A 26,665-nucleotide genomic window follows, 5' to 3' on the forward strand; every position below is an offset into this window, starting at 1 on the left:
TCCTGCTGTTGGTTTAGATTTAGTGCTTAAAGACTCTACCATCTTTTGGTAAAGATAGATTTTTCCTGTCATTGGCAGAAATTAATTAATTTATTGCTCTACGTGTCAGTGAATCTGACTACATATGAAATAATTGCATTGTCATACTTGTTTTTATTAGATTACCAAAGTTAAGTAAGGTTGAGCCTTATCAGTACCAGATGGGTGACCATTTGGAAATACCAGGTGCTATATGTAGGAGGATGTCAACCCTCCCTGCAAGAAACGCAAAACTGATGTCTTCATCTCCCCTGATGGCAAAGCGCTCGTGAATTTGATATTCTCATGAAACTTCCTCATTTGGAGGAAGTGGGTTTAACTTACTCAAGATGAGTGCTGCTTTGGTGAATCTGATTATATAAGATGTGCATATACATGAATGATTGAGTGAATTAAGTAGCACCTTCCATCACATGTGGCATTAATGGAGTAAATTTAATTCTCAATGAAATGTTTAAAATTTAAAGGTTGGTCAACATCTTGATAGAGCATTTTGCACTTCATGAAGGACTACAATTTTATGCTTGATCACCTTCCCATTTAAAAGTTTTTTTTGTTTTTTTTTAGCCAATTTATATTTTCTGCTGACAACTTCTATAGATGTGCTGATTTTTAAAAATCTTTTATTAACCATGTAAATATTTCATCAAACATAATTTCATGTTCAGCTAGCAGGGCTATCCTGCATCACTCGGGATCCCAAATTACATACCAAAGTAAAAGTATGCAATCTGTTCAATATTTGAATATATTTTAAATGTCACTTTATAAAAAAAAAAGTCAGAGTAAAAAATAATTACAATCCTGGTGAGATTTGAATTGACAACTTCTGTTCTCAAGTGTGGGTCGTTAATTTAATCGGGAGAGTATTACTTTGGCCATCTCGAGATGTACAGGGAAAATATCACAACTGTGTATAGGGCATCATCCTGACTGTACTGAAATGCAGAAGTTCAAATACAATGTGAACAGACATCTTGCTACTCCCTACATAGTATCCTTGTAAATTTGGTCCTAAATAGTAACCCCTTATGTCCAAGTGGCACTGTGCCAAGTTGACAAATCACTGAAGTTACCATATGGGGGACCATTTGTGAATACCAGGTGTTGCATGTAGGGAGATGACAATACCTCATTTGGGGGGGGGGGGGCAGTGCAAAAACAAACTTCATCTTTTCTGACCGGAAGATACATATGCCTGATGACTGCTTATGAATTTAATATTCCTCATAAACTTCCTCCTTTGGAGAAAGCCAGCTTAACTTGCCCAGAGTGAATGACACGCTAGGTACATAGGCAGGTAAGCAAGTTTATTCAATGTACATTTTATTCAGATGTTTTAATCGTTGGTGAAATAATGCTGGCATTAATGTAATCCGATTACATGGTTGGAAGACACAGTCATTATTCTTTGGCTATTTTCAATTTCAGGTTAGAATCCTCACTTTTAAAAATCTATCATTGTATGATTTCTTTTGTCCAATGAGAAGGAAGCACTCATATTGGACTAAACTATCTCGTCAGAGGCTCTCTCTCAAAACTTACTGACCTTAAGCCGAGCACTGGATAACCTCATATTAACATTAGCACTTACTTTTGAAAAGTATCACAGCATATGTTCTCATATGTAAGGAGAAGTGTCTTCAAGCCTTTAATGGTAAGTGGCGTTAGTGTAAAGTGAAAGCATATGAACATCTTTCTTAAACTTTCTCCACATTTTTATCACCCCCCCCCCCCCGGGCATTGCTTAGCTTAACCTGGCATAAAGGAAATGATAATTTTACTTATGATATTATGGGTGTCGTCATCCTGCCTTCTCATGAGACTATGAAACTACGGAATGTTGACATTTCGGGCTTTGGGAACATAAGTTTCATTGCTCGATGCACTCAGTCATCAAATATAGTGTTTTTGCGCTTTGTAGTCTTAAGCGACACTGAGCCTGGTCAGTATTAAAATAGATGACTATTTAGGAATACTAGGTGCTGTATGTAAGAAAATTCTCTACTTATTTTAGACTTTTCCTTGCCATTGGGATCAAGTAGTGCTAACTCACGAGAGGTATGGTTGGGATTGTGTGATCCTAGCTTCACAACTGACTCCCCACGCAGGCGCCCTTGCAGGGGTATCCATTGTCTTTTAAGACTGAATGGGGTTTCATATAGAAAGGGACAAGATGACAAACTCATAATCGTATTCAAAGAGGTTTCAAAACAAAATTGGCTTACTCATACTGAGGTTTATTAAAAATTAGCAGGCTGCCTGGCGTTGCCCGGTTGTAAGATAAGCATAATATTATATTTTAATTAATGCAGAATTCTTATTTATTATAAACAGAAATACTGTAGGTATTAATCGTAACGTTAAATTCCTATTAAAAAAAAAAAAAAAGTTAAAAATAACAAAAAAAAAAAATGCTATACATGTGCATGTGAGTATTAATTTTTTTCTAAACTGTCCACTTCTTGTAAATAAAAAAAAAAAATACTCTAGCTGAGATCGAAACCAAAACCTAAAGACAGTGAATCAAGTACGATAACCATTAGGCTGGCTTGATACTATCTTAAAAAAAATAGTGTTTTCAAACCAATTTATTCTTAACATGTAATCTGTCACATGAACGATTCACGTATGCGCATTCGTGAAACCGTTACAAATTTTTCTCTATATACAAAATTTCGAGTCTGTAGATCAAGAATTCGTTGAGTATATAGGTTGAGAAGTGTCCTCACACACATTCTCACTTTTATAGATATATAAATATGTTGCTTTCTCCATTATGTGATTAAAAAAGAACATAAACACTTTATTTTATTTTTTTAATCAATTTTAAGAATTATACTATTTTATCGTTTCCTCAAAATAATTACTTTTAATCAACCGCCATTTTTGCATTTGCATGAGGTTTTGTTTTTGTTTTCCTCATAGCTTTGAGAAAATTAGAAACTAATTGTTAAGTTTTGTTTTTAAATTGTTTAATGTTTGCATTAAATTTACTATGCATTTTATATTTATGCTGTATTAATAATTCTAATTTGATAATTTTAAGGAAAAAAAAATGATTTTTGATATTAATTTTCTTTTGAAAATCAGTATGTGCAGACAAGGTTGTTTTTAATGTATTGACCATTCAATTTGTATCGCTCCTCTTTTTACATTTATAATTTTTCAAAATTAGAATCAGAAAATTTTGTTTAAAAACCACTGAAATTATATTTATTTAGACGCCTGATTTTTAAGTGCTCAATGTTATAATTTTAGAAAAGAGCTGACACAATTCCTGAAGTTATGACACAACTCTGATGTCACAACATTACACCAAGTTTGATTACCTCTTAAGAGACGATTGTCAAATGTTTTAGTATGGCTACGTAGTTAAAGAACTAAACCACAACAAACAATCCTCTCTTTGATGCATGAAACCTGATGTGATGTTTGAACCCGTGAAATGTTACAACTTTTTTTTTTAAGAATCAAATAATTGGTGATAAAAACGCAGATTCCATGAACAGAGCTTCTTTCCCAGAACTGTCCGCCTTTGAAACACGGTTTCTGCTAGCATGCTTCCCGGTTGAATACAACATGATAATCTTCAAATCTAATGTAAACAAGTTCCTGTTTAGCCGTCCTTATAAATAATCAAATTCTACCCATTTTACACCATAAGTGATTGCTACACCACTACTTTACAGTCATTAGCTCTTATCCTCGAGTGGCCTTTGAGCCTTGATAAGTGGTGCCTCCCCAGTAAAACAAATAAAGTGTTTCCTATGACACTGGACAGTCTTGTCGATTAAATGAAAAACATTTGTTTGTCTATTTTGATAGAATTTTAGGAGTTTATGTGGATATTTAATATCGGTGATACATTTCATACAAAAAAGAATGGTCAGACCAATTCATTGAACCAATCCAAATTAATCGATTGATTCAAACAAATTAATTCTGATGAGATGGTTACCAAAAAAAAAAAAAAATGCCTAGAGTCTGTCCTGGTGGTTGAGCACTTTTGGTGTTGGCTGCCTTTAGTTTTGATTATTAGAAGTAGCTTAGAATTATCTTAAAACCTCCCCAGATAATAAAAAAGCTCAATATGCTAGATAGAGCAATTAAAGGAATGGGAAAAGAAAAAGATAATCAAAATAAATTGAATAAATGACAATATTTATTGACTCATTAAATTCAAACAAAGAGTTTATAATTTCTTGTTTTAATTTGATGAATCAATAAATATTGTCATTTATTCAATTTGATTTTGATTATTTATTTATATATAATAGGAAAGATAATTCAAATAAAATTGAATAAATGACAATATTACATAGAAACGTGTTATATATATATATATATATATATATATATATATATATATATATATATATATATATATATATATATATGTATGTATGTTTCTGTCTTGTACATTTTCTTCATAATTATTGTGAAACTCTATCACTTGGGTACTGTAATCACAAATATTGCAAACTTGACTTTCATTTTTTGAAGAATTGAGCCTCCTCCTCCGCATGAATTAATCCGTTCACCAATTAATGTCAACAAAAGTTGAAACGCACAATACAGACTATTAGAGTTAACAAATTTCACTGAAAATAAATTAAATTACACATGTACTGATTACATCCTCTAGGTGGCGTAACAAGTTAATTCTTAAAAGTGATTTTGTTTTTCATTCACCTACTCTCAAACTTCAAAATATATATGCTGAGTGAAGTGGAATGGTGTAAATTTCACTAATGTCATTCTTTTTAAAATGTTCTGACTCTTTCTTTTCACTCATAAAAGAAAGGTTAATGCGAAAAACTGAAGTTAAAGAATCAATGGTAGCGAGGAGCATTTGAACCCTACAAATTAATGTCATCTTTTTTTTTTTTTTTTTTTTCCTGAACATTTTTGCTATTTCGGAGCGATCATTTTTTTTTTTTTTGGGGGGGGGGGGGGGGCTTTTTTTTTTTCCGGCTCTTTTCGTTTGTGATTTTCGTTATTTGCATGTACTTTAAGAATTTTTACTCCTCTTGGATTGTTGTTTTTGTGTGTCCCCCTTGCGTTTTGTTATGCCAGCAGATTCTTTTGTTGATATTTGCTTCTTTTGTTTGCTTTTGTAACAGCTTTAGTGACTTATTTTGTTGTGCTTGACTCATTTTTTTTCTGTTCATTGTTTTGATTTTACTTACAGACCTTTTTTCATCTTTTTTTTTTCTTTTCATAGCGAAGGTGTTTCTTCTTGATCCAATCCTGATTTTTGTTATAAAGCATTTTTTTTCTCATTTTAATTCTTGTTCAAGAATAGAATAAATTGAACAGAATAGCAAGAGAGCTCGAAGTGCTGCTACTATTATTTGAATAAATACAGTCTTTTTTTTTTCTTTTTTTCTGAGAAAAATAAAAACTGCTTCTATTTTTCAATGAAAACTTTTTAAACTATTTTGAATTATGAAAACACATCTTGTATTTTATTTTGACCATAAAATTTCTGCTGTTTCATTCTCCAGCCTTTTTAAACACTGGGTTATTTATGTTTGCTTATCTTTGACATTGACAAGATTTTCCAATTATTTTTTAAGAAATAGTTAAACTGCTGGTATATTAAGACTATATAAAACTTAATTATTTGGAGAATTTGGTGTAACCAGAAGGTCATAAAATATACTAAGAAAAATTGTATTAAAATCTGCAAAAGTGAAGGTATTTGTTTGAATAATTAATGTTTTTCTCCTGTATTTTCAGTGTTGTGTGTATTGTTTGGAAATTTTCTGGAGACTATGAAAAATAAAAAAAGATCAAAAGATAATCTTATATTAACAAATAGTAAGAGGGAACAGTCACAAATATATATTAATTCCTTACTCCAGTTTAATATGTATTTTTTATTAATACATTTGGTGGTTATTTCACTGTTGTATCATGAAAACACTGAAAATTAAACATGGCGGTGCAAGACTGTGTGTCTACTTCACATAGGGGCAGATAACTCTAGTTACTTTTGACTTCAAAATATCTTTCTGAATAATTTCCTAGTTTACTTATGTAAATTTTCAGATTTTATTATTTATACCAGGCAAAAGATCTATTTGAAAGTCACAAGTAACTAGAATTATCTGCTCAATGTAATTTTAGTGAAGGAGACATGCTGCCAAGATCCACTATGTTTAATAATAATAATAATAATAATAATAATAATAATAATAATAATTAGTAGTAGTAGTATATTATTATTATTATTAGTAGTAGTAGTATATTATTATTAGTAGTAGTATCAGGTAATGAGTTAAGAGTCTTTTTACGGCAGGAAAATAAGTTAAATTATGATTTTAATACTAAATAACTTGTTTGGGAATAATGTCGAAACATATTTCAGTATAAATAATTAATGATCTTAAACTGATAGGTTACCGACCTGAAATGTACATAATCAACTTTAAATAGAACACTTTTTTTAAAAATAGATATATGAATTAAAAATAAATAATTCACCAAATAAAAATGCCTGCCAAGATTTTTTTTTAAACCTTTAACAATTTCAGGCTATAGGGATGTTTTTTTTTTTTTGTGTGCTTACTGTTGTTGCTTTTTGTCCCAATCAATATGAAGTACCCTCCCTCTCTACCTGTTCCTCCGGTGTGTTTCATATTTGGCTTGAGGCCCAGCCAGTGTCCTTTTCGTTCTAACATTAGTCAACTCATTTGGTAAATGGGATGAGCTGTTATCATTTGACCTGATTGTTGTCATCAAATGATTCATTTACTCAAGGGAAGAATTATTTTCACTTTTTTTTTCTGCAGTTCGATTTCTCACTGGATTTAGACTAAAATTAGCTGATTTTAGAACTGCACCTAGTTTTCTACCAGATCATTGCGTTTCTTTCCAGTTTATGCATTGCAGAAACACAATTGCATTGTTTGTCTGTAACAAATAGGATTGGTTAGCTGATTGATTTGTTATCATTGTTAATCATAATTATTTAAGAGATAAAGACACTAAATTAGTTATTTTATTGAGACATAATGGTTAGCCATCGTTGAAGTATGTAAAAAAAAGATTTTACTGCCAAATTATATTGATTTCTTTTTAGTTTATAATAAAAAACGGTAATACAAATTTTATTGGAGGCTTATTTATATCAGTGATAATTTTTATTTGGAATACTATTGATTAAGCACTAAATTTTCCGATTATATATATTTTTTAAATATCTTTTTAATTTTTGGATGGGGAATCCGTTTGCCATGTAAATTAAAAATATGTTCCACTCTTGCCATTTTCATTTATACTTTATGATTTAAGTTCCTTATTTATTTGCCTCCTCACAAGGGCAGAGTTAGGCATAATGTCGGTTTTTAATGTGAAATAATTTAAGCAGAGGTATATAAGAGCTCGTATTCATTCCTGGGCAACACCGATGGATAGCCATCTTAGTTAAATATAAAATAACCAAACTTACTTGAATTATGAGTATAGATTTGTTGATGCAAACAGCAATTTCTAAAATTAGAAAAGTGGGAAACAGCCAAGCTGTTGTTTAGTTTTATTTCATTTATTTCAATATTTATTCGGTCAACAGATGTACAGATGTCAAGATACATATTGTATTTCGGTGTAAATGGGTGGAAGCGGTTCCTGATTTTATTCGGCTGTGCACCAATATTGTTGAGAATGATCTGTAACCCCCCCCCCCTTCCCGGCTATGAGTAAAATAGTCACTTGTATTCAACTAATCGTATACAATTACTGACAATGGGTACTTTGTTCCGGCATTAAATGATTCAAAATTGTTCATGTGCCTTAAAACAGAAATGAAATAAATATATTTCATGTGCACCTCAAATGTGTATGTGGGGAGGGGGGATACATTCTTACACTTGGACGCTAGTGATAAAAATGATGTTTGCTTTACTAACAGAAATCGTCAAACATTAATCACTGTGATACAATATTGAGTTGCCTTATTCATGTTTTTACACGTTTGTGTAGTTTGTAAGATAAGGCAGAACAGTATAAATTTTATTTTTAAAAATTATTTTTATGTCTTTTCATGATTGACATGGATGGAAAAGTAGGGCAGGGCAATTGTATTTCACAGGAAATAACTCCTATGGACATATTTGACCTAGGTCTATAATTTAGCTATGCTTGAACTGTTTAATCATTTTAGTATCACTTTTATGTCTATGCATGCAATCATGTGTGAATTTAAACATTCATTCAGTTGATGTTATTTGAATATTAAAGTTGTTCAAGCAATAAAAATGTATGATTCAAATAAAAAAAATAAACTTTTTAATTTAATTAAAAAAATTAAACGTGCATAAATTTGATAAATTGATTTTAGTAATTAGTTATGTGTTTGTCTTTATTTGATATACAAAATTAAGAAGGGTGGAGACTTTTTTTTTTTTTCTGAATCGAAAATCAAGCATTATCAAAGAAATAATTTTATAAGAGTTTCTATGAGTAGCGATGAAGGGGATTTAAAAAGTCAGGAATTAGGAGAATACCTATTATATATATATATATATATATATATATATAAGAAGTTTGTAGATAAATTATATGAGTAGATATTTTGGTGTAGTTGTGTTGGGATTTATTTAGAATTTGAATATAAATTGTCCATTTTGTAATTGTGTAGTGTTGTAAATAAATGAAGATGTAAAAAAACTCTTTCCAAGGTTTTATTGAACAAAATTCCAAGCTACTAAAGCAAAATAGAAAGAACTCAGTCTTTTAAAGAAAAAGGAATGCGTGCAAAATCATGTGGTAAGAAACTGAATTTGCATATCCAATATTTTTTTTTTAAATAGTAAGAACTAAACAATTTGCATTAGCGTTTCCTTTAAATGAAAATATAACAAATTGTCTTTTTTTTTCTTTTTTTTTTTTTAACTCCTGTTCATCCCAAACAAAGTTTGTTGCTACTTGGACGTAAGGAGCTACTATTTGAGACAATGTTTACTGGAGACTAAAGGAGCTGAGTTAAATGTCAGCTTAGATTACATTTAAACTTCTGCATGTCAGTATAATCAGGGAAGCAGGTAACAGGAAGGGAACTTCAAAGTCTAGCGGTCCGAGGTGTTACAAACCCTGCTCCGTTAGGAATAGAAAAAAAGAAAGATAAGACAGGTCCTCGGGTTCAAAACATACTCGTCAAACAGGAGGGAAAGGAAAACTCTTTCAGACCGTAAAATGTGAAATAAATGGAAAATACATTCAAAGAAACAAAAAACAAACACAAATTTTAAACATTAAAGCAATTTCATTAAACTATAACAAGGAGAAAAATTTTTTTTTCTTTTGGGTCATATAGTGGATTTTATTTTGCAACCTCTCTTTTGTCAGTTCGTACATTTCCCTTTCAAATAGCAACAATTCGGATTAACAAATTTCGCCTTTTACTTTCAATCATAGCCGTTTTTGTTTTTTTTCTCCTGAACCCAATGTTTGGGTTCTAGTTCCTGTGGTTAAAAGAACCAAAGAATATCTCCACCTGCTTCCTGCAATCTGTTGAAATGTGTTTCTTCTTTCTCTTTATTCTTCCTCCTCTTTCTTTGTTATCTTCTCTCTTCTTTATCCTATTTTTGGCAGTAAGAAACGAACTCAAAAGGGTCAGAGGTGTGCTTGCACCCCCATGACCGTTGTCAAGTAGTCAGGTCATAGTCATTCAAAAAGTGAGAATTTTTAAGTGGAATTTCACATGTTCGATGGCAAATTCCATCTATCTCACTACTTTACACATCTATTCACTCTGTCTGTCTCTCTCTCTCTCTCTTCATAGATCTTCCTCTTATTTTATAGATTCTTTCTCTTCATATTTTTCATTCAGGCTGACAAAATAAAAACAAAAAATATAGACACATTCTCTGCTTGACTTAAAATTAAATTTTTTTTTTTTAAAATGCATAATCCAATTTTGGGATTATGGAAGAGAAGGAAAAAGCTATTATGCTCTGAACTCATTGTACTTGTGTCCCTCGATGTACATATCTCCAGCAAACCCACTTAGCAGTAAAATCATATCCATTTCCCATTGAGGTCCCTAAATGCCAGAAAGCTTTCTACTCTAATAGCTTCTTCCTTAGAATAGCTAAACTTTGGAATTCCCTTCCTGCTTCCTTGACTGTACTGATATGCAGAAATTCAATTGTAACGTAAACCAACATCTTGTTAATCTTTCTTAGGCATAGCCCCAATTAGTAACCCTTTACGTCCAAGCAGCAATGTGCCTTGTTTGGGGTGAAGATGATGGGGAAAAAGAGGTTTTCCAGCATGTAGAGGCCTCTACAGTAAGAGGGGGGATTTTTTGAGGGCATGTACGTCTAGGAGGTACAAGTGTGATAAGTTTATCAAGGCACAGTCTATTAAAATAGTTGTAAAACAGGCACAGGGATGCAATATTGTGGTGATTTGACAGGAATTGGAACTTGGTTGATAGTGCAGGACTTATTAGATTGAAGATTCTTTTTTGAGCCCTGTCCAAGAGGGAAAGATTAGTCGTAAATGCACCAGCCCACATGTGGCAACAGTACTCCATGCATGGCCAATTTTGTAGAGATACAGGATATTCTCAGGTGTGAATAATTTTCTAGCCCGGTAAAGGGAATTCACCTTCTTTGCAGCAGCCTAAATTGATGATTTTTAAACAAGAAATAAAACAATTGCTTAAAGTATATAATTATGAAATGAATAAGAAAAAAAATCTCAAAGGTTCAGAATATGCTAAGACTGCATGAGATGTCCAATTTTAGATAGTAGGTTCCAGCGTATGGGTCCTAGGCTACACGAGATACAAAAAAAGTGAGCCCAGGATGCACGATTTTCATGCAAACACTATTGAATGGAAACAACAATAACATTAAGCGGATCAAGTGATCTACATCAAATAATAAGTATGAGTGGGAGAAAGGTGAAGATATTGATTAAAATTAATACAACAAACTATAGGAGAAGATTAGGTCACAAGTATATTTGCTCGTTTAAGAAATATATCTATCAATGCGAACTTTTGATGAAATCCTAATTGGAATATAATTGCTTCTAGTTGGATCCTAAGACAAGAAAATATGATGTTCTTAAGACTGAATACTATTTTTGGCATCAGGATTTATATCACTAACAAATTATTTCAACCCACTAATCATATATATAAAATAAATTGTAGTTATTAACAATACCACAAATTAATTTTATTTTTGTAAACTTTGGTGCTTTATTAAAATCTTTCTACAAAATTCGTAATATATTTTGAATTGTTCATATGATCAAGAAATAAATTCTAAAAATTAAAGATAGTTTCATATGATAAAGAAATCACGATGCTATTTGTTTGCCTTTTGTTTTGTAAAGGTGATTTTTGAGTGAAAATGACTTTTGCAATTGCCTTTCTTTTTTTTTCTTTTTTTATTTTTTAACTAAAAATAATTTGAAATAATTTTCCAATAATTGATGTATCTCAGACTCCTTGCAGATGGTTAAAATGGTTGATGCAGTCTGAACAATTTCTAAAAAGCATATCATCAATTTTTAAGCTATAAAATTGTGAAATTACAAAAATCAGGATTCTGTCTTGAAGATGTATCTTAAAATTACTTGGTTATGCTTTGCTTGTATATCCTTAGTAGTTTTTAAGTCTACATATTTTCAGTGTGTTATATAAACAGACTATTGTCTGTTGAAAACGGTGGAAGTCCATTGTTATATATTATATAATTATTAATTTCTTGAAATCTTTTTTTTTTCCCCCCATGATTCATGTTTTACATTCATTAAATTGTAAGTGTATCAAATGTGTTTTTTTTTTTTTTTTTTTTTTTTTTTTTTGTCCCATGAGACATTTTGGATCATTGAGAAAGTTTGTCTTTTCCATTTTAAATGTTTTCAGCCTCTTTTTTTATTTGTCATTTTTGCAATTTTATTTTGCCTGCTCTTTCTGTAGAATGTTTGTTTATTAGTATTTTTCTAGACTGTTTTCACTGCTTTCAATTGCAATCTACTTGCGACTTCTAACTTTCAATAGATTTAGCTTTTTGGTACAAAACAAACAAAAAGCTAGTGTTTTCACTCTTGAACTTGATTGTCAGAATCGATTGAACCCTAAATATTAAAGATGTATCTAGCATCTTTTTCTTTTCTCCAAAAAGTTTTTTTTATTTTGCTTAAAAAAAAAAAAATGTAGTTTTACAGAAGATTCTGTTGTTGGAATTGGTTTCCTTGATTCTGTTTTAGAATTGTGTACTCACAGGAGCGACCATATGAAGTTTGCCATTGTGAAAGTAGTGCTATGAATTCGACAGATCATGTTGTCAGTCCGTGTTGATATCCACCTAACTACAGCCACCGCCCAACTTCGATTGAAAATCAAATCTATTGCTAAGGCCGTTGGAAAAATGGTTGCATCATTTTACTGCTCTGGAAGATATCTCACTCTCGACGCAATCCTCTACCTGTATAAGAGAGCCAAATATGTCCTAAAATGGAGTACTATTGCTACATCTGGGGAAGAGCTGCTCAACTCGACCTGTCCTGCTTTGACAGAGTTCAAAACTAGCTTTGAAACCTAGTAGGTGATGCCCCTCCTTCCAACCTCTTTTTCACTGAAGAGATGTTGTGAGTCTGTTTTTGCTCTATTATTATTTTCATGGCAAGTGCTCATTTGAGCTTCAATCTGCGGCTCTCCTCTGCAAAACTTTCACAGCAGGCAGTCGTCTAGCTACAACCGCTATAAACAATTTCCCCCACTCTCTATCAGTGCCTAAATCTGAACAGAAATTCTATGAACAAAGCTTTATCCCTAGAACTGCCCGCCCGTGGAACTCTGTTCCACTGGCCTGCTTTCCAGCTCACTACAACATATTTATCTTCAAATCCAATGTAAACAAATTCTTGTTGAGCTACTCTCTTAAATAATCAAGCTCTACCTAATTTCTACCAGTAACAATCACTATGCTGTTATCTCAGTGACCACCGTACATTCATTAACTCTTATCCTCAAGTGGCCTTCGGACTTTGATAAGGTGACTTCCTTGTAAAAAAAAAAAAAAAAAATGTCTAATCTAAAAAGTCTTATTCAAGATAAATTACTGACTTTTTTTTTTGATAGAAGAGCCTGTTAGTTTGGCATGAAAGTAGGTTAACTGTAAATTTGGGTGTATTTATTCCATCTCTAAGAGGCTCTGTTCATGATGGGAAGAAATTAAATACCATGATGCTGTCGGTTTGTCATGCTCAAGTTTGGAAAATCATTTTCATTGCTAAATGTGCAGAATGGATGAATCTTAAGCATATCCATTTTTATTTTCAGAAGAATGACATTTGTTTTCCTCTTAAAAAATGGTGCAATTCCAAGAAAGTTCAGAGGAAAATGAGATTGGTTTTCTTCCATCAAATTTGATTTTGGTCTCTCTTAGAAGAATTTAATAGTTGTATTTAATTAATTTAGAATCAAGTAATGTTGAAAATGACTCGATATTTATTACAGCCATTCCATTACTTGATTGTTTAGTCTTTGAAGATTGCATTCCAAATGACATTTTTCAAAACTGCACTACAATGTAACAAAATTAAGTTGATCTCAGATATTTGTTGAAATCAAATGATATTAAAAAAAAAATATTTATTAAAATCTTAAAACTTCAAATGTTTGGAGAAAAGTTTGTAAAGATGTTGGTTTACATAAATTCCATCAATTTCTTTTCAGAGAACATTAAAGTTAGAGTCGCTGTCGAATAATGTATTACCCACTCCTTCTCTCTTTCCCCCAAACACTCACAGGTGTCGGTTACCCTTTAAAAAAAAAACTTTAGCAATTATGTTATTAAAAAAAATTCTACAATTATTACTAATTCTTTAATGGCAGAAATAAAAAAAAAAAATACTACATTAAAGATTTAACATAAAAAAAAATTCTATTGCATTAAAAATCTAGGGGTAAAAAAATCTGCCGCATTAAAAATCTAGGGGTAAAAAAATCTGCCGCATTAAAAATCTAGGGGTAAAAAAATCTGCCGCATTAAAAATTTAGTGGTAAAAAAATCTGCAGAATTAAAAAATTAGTGGTAAAAAAATCTGCATTAAAAATCTTGCGCTAAAAAAATCTGTCACATTAAAAATGTAGCTGTAAAAAAAATACCAATGTTTTTATTTTTATAAATGCGTTTTATATTTTAACGGGCAAAAAAGAAACAAAAATAATTTTTATATAATAGTCGAGTGTAACATTAAGTTTCTATTATGTGAGGGTCATTTAGGGCTGTGTCATAATGGAATTAAAGTTCAATGCCGCCATATGTCTTATGTTCATAGGAGACAAGTCCACAAAATGATGTCATAAAAAAAGCAAACTTTACTAAATCAGAAATGTTGGACAATTATTATGTTAGCATTTTTATCAAATAAAAAAAATGAATTAAAAAAATGTTTGCAATCTGTAACTCTTGGAACATGTGAAAACTTAATGCAACTAAACAATAACCATTATTAAACCTTGATAAGGAGGTGGAAGGTGAAGCATAGCTTTGAAATTATGCCCTTCTTATGAGTGCCTGATTTTTTTTATGAAGGTTAATTTCAACATATGCACATTTTATTGCTCAAATACTCAAGGTTGAACATTCGATCATAATTTAAGATTGCAAAGTCAAGAGTTATGATAATTTCATAATTACAGGAAAAGTCAAGAGATTCCCATTGAATTCTTATGGCTTTTTAGGTCAGTGGATTTAATAATCTTTGTGTGACAGAATAATAAAGAATGTTTCTGGCCAATTAATGGTGGCATCTGTGTCACTAAGGTGATTGCCACAAGTTTTTTGTTGTACTCTGTCAAACCAAAACTTGAAAAATAAACTTTTGACTTAAAATTTCATGCATTGGTTTGAGCATGATGAATCAAGACTGCATTTTAACCACATTCAATTAACGAAATTTCTTACATGTTTTTAAAGACACTATCGCTTGTTTGAGATATTCCCCCCTCCCCCTGTTGCTCTGTCAAGTTTAAGTTTTGTTTCAATAAATCTCAATATGTCAAAAATAATGCAGTTAAGCTTTAAGAAACTTGGTATACCAATTGTGATATTGACTGTGATTTAAAAAAAAAAAAAAGTGTGTTGAACTGGTTTCCTTCAAATCAGGTTTAAGGAATATTCACAAGCAGTTTTAGTTGCATCGATATCCTGATCAGGGGAGATAATGTCTTTATATTTTGTAGTTTCTGCATGAAAGTGTCAACATTTTCCATATAGAGTTCCTGGTATTCCAATCTGTTACTGATCAGGTTCAATGTTTCTTAATTCTGGTGATCTAACGAGAACTAGTGTATTCACAAGTTTGAAATTTTCCTTGCAAAACGTGCAAATTGAATGGACACAGTGATTGATTGGCTACATTCTTCTTAACACGCTTCAAGTTCTGGGGGGAATTTATATCTCAAATTTCAGACCCAGCAAACCAATCCTCCATAAATATGAGATTTTGTTGAACTGTTAAAAGAATGGGTGTTATTACTTCTGCTTTCTAATTCCACAGTAAAAAACATAACTATCCTTAATTAACTCGGAATTTATCTCTTATTAGTTTATAGGTCAAACAACAAAAACAAGGTTCTATCTTCTTCCACTCCTCAATAGGACACAATTATTTGCATATTTAAATTCCTCTGTAATTTTATGTTAAAGAATCATTTTGGCCTTCTCCCAGAATGGAATTTGGATGAGTTTCTTCCTGATATGTTAAAGACTAAAATAGACATCTGGTTTTTTTTTGTTTTTTTTTTAAAACCTTGTAAGTATTGCGATAACCTTGATTTTGTGACCTTGTAAGCATTTTGCTTGATGATTCTTCGTAGCATTAATGAGTGCGAATATTCATTTCAACTTTCTAAACAAAACTAAAAAAAATATTTTTAATTTTCTTTTAAATTCTTTTAAGATGAAATAGATTTCCTAATTTCAGTTTTGTGTGTGAATCTTATTCTACTTGAAATATGAAAGTAGAAATTATTAATGAACCAAAGTGAAAGTGACTTTTGCCTGACTTATTTAGTATTTTAAGGGCTTCAATTTCTGTCAGGTTTCAGTTTAAAATATTGTTTTCATATGTCTATCACATATCATTTTGAATTTCATTTCTAAATGTGCAGATAAAAATCAACGCATCTAAAAATTGCCATTCTTGTTTAAATCAAAGATTAATGAATATCGAAAAAGAAAAATTTTAAAGGTTTGACCAACCTGGTGAGTTTTGTATAGTTTTTTTATTTAATTTTTTTTTTTTTTATTACAAAATGTAGAAAAAAAAAAAGGATAAAAATGTTTTTTTTTTTTTTAAATTATTATTTTTTTTTTAACACTTCTATCGTTCCCCTTTTGTCCTTGCCATTTAGAATAAAAGATTCTTAATTGTTTTTTTTTTTTTTTTTTTTTTTTTTTTTTTTGCTTTATTTTTGATTTGATCCAATTTCTGTTTGATGATGAGCCACCAGCTGAGAAAAGACAAGACTTTTCATTTAAGAAACTGAAGAAAAATCCAAAAGAAACTTCCTTGGATCACAGTTTGGATAATCAGTATTTGTTTTCCCTATTAGTTTGTATTAGTCTTTAAAAAAATCCGTCAAAAATATATAAGCATTTTGTTGTTTTTTTTTCTGTTTATTTGAAAAAATGTAAAAAAAATCTTTCACTTATAACACTTCAGATAAAAATGCTTGTCTTCCTCTTCATTATAAATTATGAACATTTTTTTAAATTTTCATTCAATAGAAACCTTAGTGTAAGGTGAAAGGACAAGGTTAATATGTGAATCAGTTTTAAAAACAATATGCTTTTCTTTTTTTTTTTTTTTGTTGATTGTTTTTTAATTTTTGAGATGATTGGTAATTTGAATTATTTGGATTGCTATTCTCGTCTACAATGTTATTTTCACATTGTTACGGCTGATGTAATCTTCAACATTGTTTAATAAATAGTAGATAAGTTCCCCATTATATATATATATATATATATATATATATATATATATATATATATATATACGATAAATAGTAAGATTGTATATCTAAAAACAAAGATAGGCTTAAGCCTCTCAAAATTCATATTAGAATTGTCCACAAGGACCTATAGCAAAACGGATAAAATACTAATTAAAATTTAGTTCTGGAGATTGAAGGTTCGATTCTCCGTGCAGACAATACTAAGAATACAACTGCAAATTACGTATACCTGGTCATGACTGATGTAATGCTATGCCCGTGAATTCAATAACGGGTTCTGTTCAAAATTCTGTAAAGATTCCCAAGTTTGATAAGATACACCTGGAGAAAGTTGGAGGTTTTTTGTTATTAGCTTTTGAAAAATGAAGTTCAAATTTGATGATTTAAAAGTTGCAAAATAAAAGAAACAAATAGTTGAACTGTGATCTGATGGGTTGTTTTCACGGATTATCCAGTGATTTGATGAGTCAACTCTAATTGGTTTCTGTTTTTGCAAGAAGGGGAACGGTTTCAACTGTGATCTGATTGGTTGTATCTTTTTATAGTGATCTCCCCCTACCCCACCCTTCTTGTCTTCTGGTCTTCAGCTGGTGTTGCTCTTGCAACTTTATCTCTGCTGCAAACTTTTGATTCTGGTTCTGCCTCTATTAATGCCATTTGTTTGCTTCTAACCTTGATTGACCAACAGGCAGGGGACTAAGGCCTCTAATGAAGGCCCTGCATGTGCAAAATGTGGGGATATACTTCATCTTAAGGAACAAATTGTTAACTACAACGGAGAAGTGTGGCATCCAAAATGTTTTGTGTAAGTACAGTTTGTCCTGCTCATGGCCAACACAATTTTCTTTTTTATTTCATCTTTTAATTTTCTTTTCCATTTTCTTTCTTTCTCTCCCTCTCCACCCAACTTTCTTTCTATTTTTTAATTAACTTCCACAATATCTTATATTTTTCCTTTTCATCATTAATAAAATATTTCTTTTCTTCCAAAGAATGATATTGTTATCCAAGCCAATCTTTTTCTAAATGAACTTCTTTCAATTGGATACAATTTCAACAATGTTCATTTGTTAATCAAATATACTTTTATAAATTGAAATGTTTATTATTTATACAGCATGCATTGTATGTTTATAATTGGCTTTATTATTTATTTTTATATTGGCTGAGTGTAAATTTCAATTAATTTTTATTTTATTAATTAAAAATTTTATGGATTAATTTAAGATTTTGCATGATGGCACATGCTATGTAATCTTTAAATTTTTTTACAGTCAAAATATTAAATGTTGTTTGCAACCTCAAATCACAATTTTCTGTTACTATTTAAATTTGGAAAAATCAGTAAAACTTTATTTTGTATTACGCAAAGAATTAAAAGTAAATATAACTAAATTCTAAATTTTATTTTAAAAAATGAGATAAAAAAAATTTCAATTTGTTAATTAAAATTGTATCAATTTTTAGATTTACCTTTGATGGCAGTCAACGATTGATATTAAATATTAATTTTTAAGAAAAAAAATCAATTATTTAAAACTTATCTACAGTGTGGTTGTGTTATTTAACTTTGATTTTATTTCTATTTTTTCCCATCGAGCCTCCAAAGTTTCATTTAAAAAGTTACAAAAATTAACTTTCATTTAAACAGGAACAAAAAACAAATTGTTGCATTTAATAAAGTAAAAGTTGAGTAAAAGTTAAATAATATTTAATAATAATCATCTTAATATAACAGCAAGAAAATATAATTTAAAATTGATATTATTGTGTTGCATTAAAATAAAAAAGAGACGTAATTTTAGCATATGTATTATGTATAAATGACTTACTAATAAAAACTTTTAACTTGAGATTTCAGACAAACAATTTCACTTATATTTTTCAGCAATTTTTTTTTTTACCTTCAAGTTGAGCATCGAATTCGGCTTAACAAAACTTCTACAGATTTTGTAGATCTAACTATGAAGTTAACAGCATTCCTTTTAAAAAATTTTTTTATTATTAATGAATTCAAAAATTTATTTTTTGCGCACTTGTTTTATTTTGAAAACATGCATTACTATGATTTTATTGGACTTAATTTCCCAGAAAGTTTGGACTATAAAATTACAATAAAAGAAAGATGATAAAAAATTGAAAAGAATAATTTTCTTTTTGCCAGAGCGTAACATATCAATAAGCCACCCACTAAAATTTCTGTCAGCAAATTTTTTCCAAAATATTTCTTTAGTTTTTGCTATCGGTTCACCACAAAAGGTTCACTACGATAAAAAGAAGTACATAAATAAGCCAGTTTTATTGATAACTTTCTGCTTTTTTTCTACTACTGTACAGTATAACCAGGATATAAGAAACTTAGAGGATTATGTCATGACAACTCTCTTATATTCGGGTTACACTGTACATTAACACATGCTCTAATTTTGAATCAGAGAAAATCTCTCTCATATCCGGGTCACACTGTACATATCACGGCATTTGCCAGAATCATTGTTTACCACATTTTAGAATGTAGGGGTGCTCTGTTTCCAATATTAACACATAATATCAGCCCCAAATAAATGCATATTTTATATTTTTACTATTGCTAATTTCACAGTTGCTTCCAAATAGAAGTCACTCAGCCATTCAGATCAGTACTCAGACAGGTAACTTTTTACAAGAATAAGGTGGCACTGTAAGTTTGTAAATGGATATAAAGTCACTTTCTCTATGTTGAATGGTATTAATCTATTACTCTCCCTCCAGCTATGTGAGCAATGGTACACTTGACTATAAAGCTTTTTTAGTGTAATAACATAGTGCATATGAGTGCATATCAGCAGCGGCAAAGGATGGCTGGCTGGCTTGCAAAGAGATTAGCAGCACCACCACTAGCACCACTAACGTGAATATGCAAATTAGAAAGTGTGCGCAAGAAAAAAAAAAGGGGGAAAAATGCACCATGTGATCAGGAGGAAAAAAAAGTCAACATAAAAGAAAATGGACGTGTAAAGTCAAAGGCAAGAAATGGCTGGCTCCGACCGGCATGAGGTCGGAGAAGAAAAATGTATACCGGGGGGGGGGCAAGATGGACGATGGCAAACTTTTAAGTGGTGTCAAAAACTTTTGTTAAAAAGGAAAAGAGGTCAACTCCGGATTTTTAAAATTTTTATTTTATTATTTCTTTCCAGTTTTATTTTTATGAGTTACTAAATTAAAGTGTAAACGGTCATGTTACGGTGGGGCTAACAAGTCTAAATTACTGAATATTGTTTATCATATTCAAACAATAGCCTTGAAAGGATTATCAAATGGAAGAGTTAACATCTCTTAAATTTGATAAAAACGGTGCTGAACAGTGCTTAAATGGGTGACCGTTTGAGAATATCTGTCATAATTTTGAAAGTGGAATTGGTTGTAAAATCACTCTCTTTAATACGTTTGGACAAGGTAGGCATACATCTCCACTTTTAGCTATAGTGAATTAGTAGGGAATACTGGGCTATATAACGCCTTTGTAACAAATCTAGGAGAAGGAAAACTCTAAAATAACATCAGTCCATCTTTGCTTACTACAGCATTATTTCTTAATATCTGGGATTGTACACAATGCCAGGTCAGATATGACGAAAGTAGAGATTGTAATATGTACATTTGTCTTTATGATCTGTAAATCAGGGCTCATTTACAATGAATTATGGTTACTTACTAAGCCCCCCCCTTTTAAAAAATGCATGAAAATGGTTTATTTTTATTTCTTAATAAGTGTGACCATAACTGCTTAATTGCTAGTAAACTGAAGAAATATTTTGAAAAAACAAAAAAAAAATTGCTAAGCAAACATTTTAAAAAAATTATGATTGATTGGAAATCCCAACTTTTTTTTTTTTTTTTAAATAGAAATCACATTGCCATTTCTGCAATTAACCTTGTTGAATTTAAAATTCAATGACTTTTCCTCAATGAATTACAATTTAAGGAATCATAAATATTGAACAGATCTTCATTCTGCAAAGATAATTCAATTTTAAGAGAACAGAATACATTTAAAAAATATTTATAAATTGATATCTTTTTAATTCTAAAATACGTAACGGATTCTAAGGTGTAACATTTGAAGTGTATTTTGTATATATTATTTAAGCTACCTTTTTGTCATCATAATTCATCTTACTGGTGATCTACATTTGTTTTGAATCGATTCTTTCATTTAGTTTGATCTTGACTGCATGACCGGAGTGGAGTGGGTGTTAATCTAAAATCATAGTTTGACCCACTGACATATATTTCCTCTGTCTGGCCTAGATCAAAACTCGGGTACTTAAAATAAACCCCTAAAAATCTACCTCCCCCCCCCTTTAAGTTATTGTACTTACTGATCACCCCTTTTCCGTTACTTGATGGAGTGGCCAGATCTTTGAGCATTTTTGAAAATAGTCAAATAACTGTTCTTTTTTGTGTTAAAACAAAAACACATAAGATGTGTCCAGGCAACATGTGTATTTAACAATATAAATCTTATTTCAAACCTAATTGTAACAAACTAACAAAGCCTCTCTTAAAGATGTGTGAACGTATCTAAAAATAGAGGAAAAATGACAACAATAGTTTGTAATAGACAAGGCTAGTTTATCTAGGGGTTCAGATTTTTAGTACCATTCTTTCTTTCACTTTGTCTTTCTTTTTCATGGCCAATAATATGACAACGATATGTTTTCAAATTCAAAACCAAACTTGTTGTGAAGAGATAGAGGACATTTGATTGTTTTAAATTGAGTGAATAATTATGCTCAATGTTATGGTTGACAAGAAATTTGCAATCAATGGAATTTGTAATGGTTGGATGGAAAGTGAGAATGCCAGTTGCCTCTGATACTTGGAAGGCTAAAACTGGTAAAACATTATCGAGCAAGAGTCCTTGTGTTGTTGAAATCAAAGATTTTTTTGGCAATATTTATGAAATGTTTACATCATTTACATGTTTTGGACAGTTATCCTCATTTTGCTTGTCATTCATGTTCAGACTATTCTATCAACCTTGAATCGGGTGCCTTTTTTCTTTCTTTCCCGACATTTTATTTAATCCACTAAATTCATTCTTTTTGCTATTATCCTCATCTTCATAGTTGTTTCAGCCAACTCATCCTCTGGCCTTCTTCAGGTGATCAATCATAACAGGATAGGAATGCTGAGTCTTATAATTTATCTCCAGTAATTACTGCCTTCCATAGTTGTTGTTGTCTCGGCATGTTTTGGCCAACTAATCCTTTTATTTAGTTTGATCTCAATCCTTTTTAACGGTTTGACTTTATGAGCGGGGTGAAGCAGGTGTTAGTTTAAAACCATAGTTTGACTTATTGGCCTAGATCAAAACTTTCGTGCCTGTAGTGCAGTAGATAGAGGCATTGAGTCTCTATCGTTTCAGATGAGCATTGTTTAAGGATAGCACGCCAGAGAATTAATTGGTAAAAACATGGTGAGACAACAATTATGGAAGGCAATAATTACTGGGGATAAGTTACAAGACTCAACATTCCTATTGCATTATGGTTAATCACCTGAAGAAGATCAGAGGATGAGTTGGCTGAAATGTGGTGAAACAAAAACAATTACAAAGATGAGAATAATCATCCACAAAAAGAATGAATCTGCAAATTATGAAGCCTCATCTCAAAGGATTCCAAAAATAAATAAAAGATGTAAAAAATAAATAAAATAATAATCTTGGCAGTGGCACAAAAGAAGATGGAGAGGATAATGTTGAGCATCACTGTACAAGACAGAAAGACAGACCTTTTGATCTGCCAACAAACAAGAATTATTGACATCAATACTGCCATCAAAACATCCAAACACAGATGGGCAGGGCACGTAGTCAGATGACAACGGATGGTCCATCATGACAACGAAATGGACACCTCATGAACATAAGAGGCCAAAGGGAAGTCGTGCATGGCAACGGGTAGCTCGGGACAGTTAGATGGCTAAATTTCAGGGAGGGGTTCCTCATTAAGTGATAAAACCCTTATTGATTGATTGAAATTTAAACAGAAATATTAGTGTTCAATTTATAGAAAATGAAAACAAAAGAAAAAAAACTAATTTCAAATGCTTCAAATACAATTGAAAATTTCTCAAACCAATGAGTATAGACAAAGATGGTCACTGATTTCACAGAATAACACTCTTTGCTTTTAGTGCCAAAATGCTACTCATATGGGGGTCACTCATTCATGCTGTCAAGAATTGTGGAATCCACTGTTGACCCCAGCACTGCACTCAGTTCGATTTGCTGAAACTAGATTTAAAAAAAAAAATGCAAACAAAGCCCATTGACCAGTTCATTTTCTATGACAAAACGGTACCTCACCACACTCTTTACACCCCTGTTAAATATAGTCACACATATGCACCTGTGAAAACGTTTCTGCATTTGGACAGATATTACTTCCTTTTCCCTTTCCGGTAATGAAACACTATCTCCATCTCCACCATTAGATCAACTTGGTTCTATAGTAGTTTCTTTTCTGTCTTCGTTTTTTAATATATATATATATATATATATATAGTAGCGAGAGATAGATAAATAAATTCCAGTCATTTTCACTAGTGGATGAGGTAGGGTGTGAAAGTGATCTTCTATCTGGTCACCTGTTGTGTGTGTATTTCATGCTTGGTTTTTGAAATCGTTTGTTTTTGTAATTTGCCAATTGGTACAAAATGAGTGCATATTACTCTTAAGATTTTATTACAAAGATTTTTTGATTTTTTGCGAATATTTGAAAGACGCAGCAGCCGGAATAACTGCTGATCTGTCTGTCTGTCTGTCTGTCTCTCTCTCATGTATATATATATTACTTCTAAGTCTGTGGATTTATCAAGAATAAAAATATATTTGCTTGAAAATTAATGACGTCATGAGATGTTTTTTTTTTTTTTTCAAAAGTTGCCTAACGCGTCCTCTATTTTTCAAATAAATACTTTTGTAAAAGCATGATTATCAACCAATCTCCAAGTTAAGAAATTATGTACTTAATAATATATTTGCAAAATACTGATCAACCATCTTTGTACGGTCTAATATTAAAAAAAAAAAAAAATTAAGAGAAAATGATTTTTAGATGTTAAATTATGTCAAATACTATAACATTTTTCTTTTAATTTTTTTTTTCGCTTTGTAGAAAATAAGTTTCTAAAAATAATTTTCATAAAACAAAAAAATGTTAAATGATTGATAAGAAAAAAGATCATGTTAAAATATTCTAAGATGAATTTTATTTTAAAAGCATTGATTTTAAACAAAATAAATCTACATAAAAAGGTGGAATAACTTTTACACTGAAAACTGTACAAATAGAATATTGCAATATTTATTAGTCTGAAATGATAATCGTAGAAAAAGGAAAAATATTTGAAAATTGTGTTAGCAAGTTATGTTATTCTCCATAGTTTTTTGGTACAAAACCTGATAACCATTCTTGCTTTTTGTTAATTTCTTTGTTGTATTCTTTTAGCGATGCGTTTTCATTTTCTTCCTTTCTCTAAGAGACTTGGGGGGGGGGGCATTCTTCTGCCAAGCTTTTATTTAGTCTGTCATGCCTAAGTTTGAAATAACTTAACACAAAGATCAAATGGACACAGCTTGAGAATATGTGTAGCAAATTTTTGTATAAATAAACATACTATAATTATGTTCTGCTTGTCATTAAGCATTTTTTTTTTAACACTGGAGTTTTAATGAATTTACATTTAGGAAACTATAGTGATATAATTGTTATGCATATTAGATCATTGGGAACTTTGGGGGTTGGGCTCAACTCTAATATATCGGCATTCAAATGTATTTATTTTAAGCAATGAAACTTTTATAATACTATGTGTGAGAGATATAAGCCTTTGAGAACTTAATAACAAAAAAAAAAAAAAAAAAAAATTATTTAAGACTACAGCTTAGTGCTTTGTTGATAGTTGAATATATTAAAAAGATTAATATATCGTTTTCTCCTCTCTCTCTTCCTCCCTTTTATGGAGTAATAATTTTCAGAAGTCTCCTCCCCCCTCCTTCAAAGATTGAAAATGTTAAATCTAATTAAAATGTAATCAGTTTATTTCAAATGCTGCATTTGTTAAAAATAGAAAAAATATCAGTTTCAAGCGTTTTTTTTTTTCTGTTTTTTTTTTTATGGAGTTTTGATTACTGGTTAAGTCAATTGAAATTTTGACCGTATGCTTCTAATTCAACTAATATGTGATATAAATTCGAAACAAAAACAATTAAACTATATAAGACTTGCGATTTACTGCTTTGTTTATTAGTTTCTGTCTGTCTTCAGGTTGAGCACTTTAGAAGCGTATATAATCTTTTTTTTTTTTCTCCTCTTTAGAGGAGTGCTAACTTGTGGAAGATCTCCTTTAGTCGAAACATTATGTAAAATGTAGATATTTAGAAACAATTGAATTTGAACCAGATTTTGCATTTCGAATCCTTGATTGAATGAGGATTTGTCTGAAAATTTTAAAACGTCCCAGCACGAATGACCAGGCGCTGTACCTTCGCGCCAACTAGGTTCACTTTATTTATACAAAAACGACCAACAAACACGTGAAAGGACGGAATAGAGGGAATTTTTTAAAAGTCGATGTAAATAAATGTAGATATGAAAACCGTTAACAAATTGTGGGTATTGTAATCTAGGGAGTATATAAAAAGTTCTCCAAAATAGCAACCCTCTAGACCCCCCCCCTCCCCTGAAAAAAGCCTTTCTTGGGCATACAAAAACGCTCGCGGCCGTTTTGCCTATTATATATATAGATTACATATGTCCTCCCCTCACTGTTCTAAGTGAAATCGCAAACTATGATTAGCAATGATACAAAGCTTTTCATAATAACTAATGGCGAATCTTTTAAAGGTTGATTTTATTAACATTAAGATTTTGCTGACTCTTGTCTGAAGGCTGAATAGTTTAAAGCATATACCTTCCTCGCTAGACTGAAGATCTATGATATAACACAACAGTCTTTCTGCGGATTACTAAGATGTATAATTCAGTAGATAATGGTATCCTATTGACAGTGTTTTAAATGTATAATAAACAAAACTGCTCTGTATGTAGTTGTTTTTCCTGGATAATGAATACATTATTTTTGCTGGGACATGAAAAATCAGTCCTCTAATTCACTTAAAAAGATTAAAATCTCACATCCGGGGCCTAATTTTATTGACATTCTCGGAGTTTTGACTAAAAGATTTGTATATTTAATGATATTTCCTATATTATTATTATTATTTTTATTATTATTATTATTATTATTATTATTGTTGTTATTATTATTATTATTGTTATTGTTATTATTATTGTTATTATTATTATTATTGTTATTATTATTATTATTATTATTATTGTTATTATTATTATTATTATTATTATTATTATTGTTGTTATTATTATTATTATTATTGTTATTGTTATTATTGTTGTTATTATTATTATTATTATTATTATTGTTATTATTATTATTATTATTATTATTATTGTTATTATTATTATTATTATTATTATTATTGTTATTATTATTATAATATATAAAAAAAAAAAGAAGGTATTTTATATTACTACCCTCCCTCCAACAATGGTATTT

At 30.5% G+C, this 26,665-nt stretch overlaps 1 protein-coding gene across 13 annotated transcripts in view; it reads left to right on the top strand.

The window, feature by feature from the left end:
- Positions 1–26,665, top strand: part of LOC145292105 (LIM and senescent cell antigen-like-containing domain protein 1) — a 314,593-nt gene that overhangs the window by 239,119 nt on the left and 48,809 nt on the right. For 6 of the 13 annotated variants that reach the window (XM_080138200.1, XM_080138195.1, XM_080138197.1 and 3 more), the window contains exon 3: positions 17,727–17,843. The exons of the other annotated variants lie outside the window; for them this stretch is intronic. In XM_080138200.1, coding sequence (XP_079994326.1) covers positions 17,727–17,843 — 117 coding nt within the window. The remainder of the gene's footprint in view (positions 1–17,726; positions 17,844–26,665) is intronic. 13 annotated transcript variants of the gene reach the window in all.

This window comes from Euprymna scolopes, chromosome 13 (assembly GCF_053919585.1).
Source record: "Euprymna scolopes isolate OS-2025 chromosome 13, ASM5391958v1, whole genome shotgun sequence".
Classification (NCBI taxonomy): domain Eukaryota; kingdom Metazoa; phylum Mollusca; class Cephalopoda; order Sepiida; family Sepiolidae; genus Euprymna; species Euprymna scolopes.